The 6,238-nt window shown below is 44.6% G+C and overlaps 1 protein-coding gene across 7 annotated transcripts in view; it reads right to left on the bottom strand.

The window, feature by feature from the left end:
- Abat (4-aminobutyrate aminotransferase) overlaps positions 1–6,238 on the bottom strand; it is a 106,190-nt gene that overhangs the window by 17,315 nt on the left and 82,637 nt on the right. For all 7 annotated transcript variants that reach the window (XM_031362102.1, XM_031362050.1, XM_031362064.1 and 4 more), the window contains 5 exons: positions 4,812–4,892; positions 3,620–3,712; positions 2,709–2,771; positions 2,309–2,372; positions 271–419 (listed from right to left, as the gene is read on the bottom strand). In XM_031362102.1, coding sequence (XP_031217962.1) covers positions 271–419; positions 2,309–2,372; positions 2,709–2,771; positions 3,620–3,712; positions 4,812–4,892 — 450 coding nt within the window. The remainder of the gene's footprint in view (positions 1–270; positions 420–2,308; positions 2,373–2,708; positions 2,772–3,619; positions 3,713–4,811; positions 4,893–6,238) is intronic.

The raw sequence follows: 6,238 nt of genomic DNA, 5'->3' as shown, positions 1-6,238 counted from the left end.
TGGAGGCTCATAACCATCTGTAATGGGATCCAACGCCCTCTTCTGGTGTGTCTGAACACAGCTACAGTATACTCATATAGATAAAATAAATAGATCTAAAACAAACAAACAAACAACAAAAACCAGTGTCTCTTGTTTCTTCCCTTCCAGGTCTCCACGTCCTCCTTGCGGAGCACCACCTATCTCCTGCATTTGTTCTCTTCTGGGCTCAGACTCAGGATACTGAGAGAAACAGAGATACTGGAAGGAGGCTCTGGGGACCCTACTCACCTCTTCTAGGCAACGGGCCTCCTCTTGCTGGTTGTCCGTCATGAACTCCTCCAGGGGATATTTCAGCCGTGGGAATGGAGCAATGGGCCAGTCAAAGGAAGGGATGTCAATCTTGTGAATTGCTTTGGAGTGTGTGGTCGCTAAGCAACCTGAGGCCAGCAAAACAGAAAAACAGATACTTGGCTTGGGTCAGTAGCATAGTGTCCTTAAACAGGGTATGGTGAATTTTTTAGCCCTGTGTATGTAGAACCCTTGGAGTGTGTGTGTGTGTGTGTGTGTGTGTGTGTGTGTGTGTGCATTTGTTTTATGATTTATCACAAATTAAACCCTGAAGAGGAGAGACAATGGTTCAAATCCTTGCTCTGTCATTAAATGGCCGTGAGTTTCTCCCATTGCTGAGCCATAATCCATATTGTCACATAGGCATAATCATCACTTCTCTGTAGGGAATTGATGGAACTGATTGGGTTACAAGTCTAACCACATGTCTTCCCTGTAGGAAGTACAGATGGGGCATTTTAATATTCTATGCTCTTGTTATTATTTTACCAATGTGTATATACACATCCGTGTGAATGTATGTCATGTGAGTGTAGTGCCTGAGAAGGCCAGGAAAGGCCAGAACCTTCTGGACCTGAACTTGCATATGGCTGAGAGCCACCAGATATGGATGCTGGGAATCAAACCTTAGGTCCCCGGAGGAGGATCAAGCATTCTCAGCCTCTGAGCTGCCTTTCTCACCCTTTATATTCTATATCTTAAGAGTATATTTTTGTTTTGTATTGTTGAAAAGAATTTACAGGCACACTGTTTTTTTTTCAAAACTTTAAAAAATATTTTATTTTACGTATATGAGTGTTTTGCATGTACTGCATGCTGGAGGAGGTCTTCAGATACCTTGGACCTGGAGTCGCAGATGATTGTGAGCTGCCATGTGGGTGCTGGGAACTGAACCTAGGTCCCCTGCAAGAGCAACAAGTGCTCTTAACTACTGTGCCCCGTTTTAAGGACATTTATTTATTTAATTATCTGACTGCCCATCTATCTATCTATCTATCTATCTATCTATCTATCTATCTATCTATCTATCTATTATGTATCTATCATCTTTCTACTATCTTTCTATATCATCTATCTATATATGTATTATCTAGCTATCTATTATCTATCATGTATCTATCTATCAATTATATATTTATCATGTATCTGTCTATCCATTAATCTATCTATCTATCTACCTATCTATCTATCATCTACCTATTTATTCATTATCTACCTATCTATCATGTATCTATCAATTATGTATTATATCAATTATCTATCATCTATTTATCCATTATCTATCTATCTATCTGTCTATCTATCTATCTATCTATCTATCTATCTATCTATCTATCTATCTATCTATCTATCTATCTATCTGTGTATGTATCTAGGTACATGGATGTACCAGAGTGTGCACATAAGGGCAATATGACAGCTAATGGGAGTCCCATCTACCATGTAGGTTCTGAGGATCAAATTCAGGGCAAAAAGTTTGGTAACAGGCACTTTACTCATTGAACCATTTCAGCCCCAAGTGTCCACATTGCAATAGCCTGCTGTGTACACTGCTAACAGTTTGTTCTGAGTTAACCTTTGGCCTAGGTGGTGCCTTGAGAGAACTGTGAGGCTCAGCAGGCTTAAGAATGTGAGTGCTGCTGCACAGGGAGAGATACTAATGAGGGGAAAGTACAGGAGGAGATAAGAAGGGATGGACAAATCCCAGCATTTCAGGGAGGAGGCTGACCCCTGACCAGAGGGCAATGCTGAACTTCAAAATGATTGATACCTCTGTTCTTACTCCCTATAACACATGTGGCTAGAGATAGGAGGAGAGAAGAGGCACAAGTATGTGCATGCAACCACGTGCACACACACACACACGCACATGCACACTTTTAACACTCTGTCTTCTAGATGCAAGGCACGTTCTGTCCTGCTCCTTAGCATCTGTGGTGACAGATAACATTCTGGGACCATACTGCTCTTTCCTTACCCATGGTCCTCCCGTGGAAAGCACCCATGAAGGAGAGGATGCTGTAGTCTGGGCATCCAGGACTCTAGAATGGAAAAAGGGCAGGTATCAGTCTCCATGAGGAGCACAGGGAGAATGTGTGTGTGAGTGTGTGTGTGAGTGTGAGTGTGTATGAGAGTGTGTGAGTGTGTGTGCACGTGCGTGTGAGTGTGTGAGTGTATATGAGTGTATGTGTGTGAGTGTGTGTGTGCGTGTGAGTGTATATGAGTGTATGTGTGCGAGTGTGTGCACGTGCATGTGTATGCATGTGCATGTGTGTGCGCATGTGCGTGCGTGCATGTGTATTCCCAGGATTGAACTCAGACTACCAAGCTTGGAACCAAGCACCTTTGCTGAGCCAACTCTCCAGTTCTTCTCCTACCTGGTTAACCATGCAGGTCTCTAGCTCCTCTTTGGAGAAACCTCTCTGCCCTCGTTCCTTACTCTGCTGAGACAGAACAGAGTCAATCAGAGACAGGCTGGGCTAAAAGAGGCATCCCCTTCCCTACCAAGGTGTTGCTTAATCCAGACAACTGGAGTATTTTCTTAAGAGTTGACTTAATGTTCTATCAAGACAAGTCTAGGTAGACACAGGACACTAATTGAGTTTGTAATGAAATAAATGCAAGCGCTACTCTATGATATATTAATATTCTATCAGCCACAATCAGGGTTTGTTGATGGGACAATTTATGGCAGAAAAAACTTGAGACTATAATCCTCTGGCAGGAATAAAGAGAGTTGGCTGCCAGGCTATTGAAACAATCCATCCCCAAGAAACTGAAATTTCCCCCAGGGTCTCAAATTGTGAGAAAAAAGGGCTGAAGCCCAAAGGGCAATTAGAAGGGAACTTGTCTCCTTGAGACAGATTTACAAATTGTCAGCACCTTACAGGAGAGACTGGAGCTGAGACAGTGGCAAGGTGGGACCACACCCTGACCAGGACTGCCTCGGTTTACAGATCTCTGCCTTTCTGTTTAAACCAAAGTCTCATATCTGGACGTGGGAGACAGACTGGAGTGTGACTAGACCTTATTATTTGTCCTTCCCAACGTGGCCACATTGAATAAATCCCCCTGGTTGTTTCCACCATTAATTTAACTGGTGGATAAACTTGGCTTCATCCTAGTAGCTTCATAGAACTGCACAGATGGCAGAACCCAAGCCTCTTGTGCTATGACACACTAGCATGCTGGGAAAGCTCCAACCAGGCTCTCTCTAGATTATATCCAATTAGAACACTCTTGGTGGAGGGAAGGGTGACAGTGTGGGTGCTCTTGTTCCATATCTCACCCGGTACCACATGAAGATGGTCTTGAACGCATTCTCATTGGAGCAGGAGCCACAGGCCATGGTGATGAGCTGGGACATACCTTTGGGTGCCACCTGCAGAGAGAGCTCTTTGTGAGTAATGTGGACTTTGCCTGTATTCCTGGGGCAGAAACTTCCAGCATTGGTGGGAGGACTGATGGAGCCAGGGAGGGAGCCAGGAATGCACCAGAGACAGCAGGTTAGAAGAGTGGGCTCAGACTCTTCCAGTGGAGAAGCTCAGAAAGAGCTTTGAGGTCAGCAGAGAGGAAAGAAGGCAAGAGAAACAGCAGCAGAGCCCAGGCCAGTGTGATGTTACACCTGTCCATCTCAGCACTAGCTGGGACCATGCCGTGAGACTCTCAAATTTGAATAAAAAAGTGTGTGTGTGTGTGTGTGTGTGAATAGCAGTCCTTTCTGTGTCTCCTGGGATACCTGCACTTCCAGGACCATAAGCTGAGGTCCTCAGTGACTTTAATTCCTATGTCAAGAAGAACTGAAGGGAAGTCCAAGGAGAATCAAACCCCTCATTCTCTTCACAGGACACCTACACATTTCCCCAGGACGCCCTTTGTCTTGTACACAAAACCCCTGTTTTCTTCAAAAGACAAATTTAAAATCTTCTTGAGGGCTAGAGATGAGGCTCAGTTGGTAGAACACTTGTCTAGCAGGCACATGGCCTAGGTTCAGATTACCAGCCTTGCACAAAATGGGTGTGGTAGCACACTCCTGTAATAAAAGGATCAGAAGTTCAAGGCTATTCCAATAGTGAGTTTAGGGCTAGCCTGGGCTACGTAGGCCATACATTTGAGGCCATTCTGGGCTATATGAGACCCTGTTTACACACATACACATCACACACACACACACACACACACACACACACACACACACACACACACAATTTATGAAAGAACCAAGTAATGAATTGGTTATTTTGTCAAGGCTGTCTCTTATATCCTTTTTTCAAAATATTTTTCCTTCCTTCCTTCCTCCCATCTTCCCCGCTTCCTTTTGAGATGACCTCATGCAGCCATTAGCTACAGCAGCAGCTGCCCCTGCCCACCCATCCTAACTGGATCTCATCCTTTCCTGCTCGTCTGGGCTACCTCTGAGGACAGACAGGCTGGAAGGCGGTGGCACTACAAACATGGGAGGGGCCATCCCCCAAACTCACAGACATCAAGGACTCCTGGAGCTTGTTCACAAAGTTCTCTGGAGGCAGGATGCCCAGGGCAGGTCTGTTGATGAAAGTGCTCTGTAAAAGAACAGCAGGCAGACGCGTCAGTTCTTGGCGTCTGACCCAGACCCCCTTCCACTCGGTACCTTCACATGTTTGAGGCATCAGCTAGGCTTTATGATGCATCATAGGCTCATTGGTATTGTTTTAGTGGGTTAAGTTCTCACACAGCACAGCTGGCCTGCTGGAATTCACTAGTTTACCTTTTTTTTTTTAAAAAATTAGATATTTTCTTTATTTACATGTCATATGATATCTCCTTTCCCAGTTTCCCCTCCGAAAAAAATAAAAAAATAAAATAAAAACAAAAAACAAAAAAAAAACCCTGTTCCCTTCCCCCTCCCCCTGCTCACCAACCTACCCTCTCCCGCTTCCTGGCCCTGGCATTCCCCTACACTGCGGCATAGAACCATCACAGGGCCAAGGGCCTTGCCTCCCATTGATGACCAACTAGGCCATCCTTTGCTACATATGCAGCTGGAGCCATTAGTCCCACCATGTGCACTCTTTGGTTGGTGGTTTAGTCCCTGGGAGCTCTGAGGGTACTAGTTAGTTCATATTGTTGTTCGTCCTAAGGGGCTGCAAACCCTTCAACTCCTTGGGTCCTTTCTCTAGCTCCTTCATTGGGGACCCTGTACTCAGTCCAATGGATGGCTGTGAGCCTCTACTTCTGTATTAGTCAGGTACTGTCAGAACCTCTCGGAAGACAGCTATATCAGGCTCCTGTCAGCCAGCACTTGGTGGCATCCACAATAGTGTCTGGATTTGATGATTGAATATGGGAAGGATTCCCAGGTGGAGCAGTCTCTGGATTGTCCTTCCTTCAGTCTCTGCTCCATAGTTTGTCTCTGTAACTCCTTCCATGGGTATTTTGTTCCCCCTTTTAAGAAGGATTGAAGTGTCCTTCTTCTTGAGTTTCTTGTGGTTTGTAGATTATATTTTGGGTATTCCGAGCTTCTGGGCTAATAACCACTTATCAGAGAGTGCATACCATGTGTGTTCTTTTGTGATTGGGTTACCTCACTCAGGATGATATTCTCCAGATCCATCCATTTCCCTAAGAATTTCATAAATTCATTCAGCTTTTAATAGCTGAGTGTAAATTATGTAAATGTACCACATTTTCTGTATCCATTCCTCTGTTGAGGGATGTCTGGGTTGTTTCCATCTTCTGGCTATTATAAATAAGGCTGCTAAGAACATAGTGGAGCATGTGTCCTTATTACATGTTAGGGCATCTTCTGGGTATATGCCCAGGAGTGATATAGCTGGGTCCTCTGGTAATACTATGTTCACTTTCCGGAGGAACTGCCAAACTGATTTCCAGAGTGGTTGTACCAGCTTGCAGTCCCACCAGCAATGAA

The sequence above is a fragment of the Mastomys coucha genome, unplaced genomic scaffold, assembly GCF_008632895.1.
Source record: "Mastomys coucha isolate ucsf_1 unplaced genomic scaffold, UCSF_Mcou_1 pScaffold12, whole genome shotgun sequence".
NCBI classification, from domain to species: Eukaryota; Metazoa; Chordata; class Mammalia; order Rodentia; family Muridae; genus Mastomys; species Mastomys coucha.
This window is presented reverse-complemented; position numbering and strand designations above follow the sequence as displayed.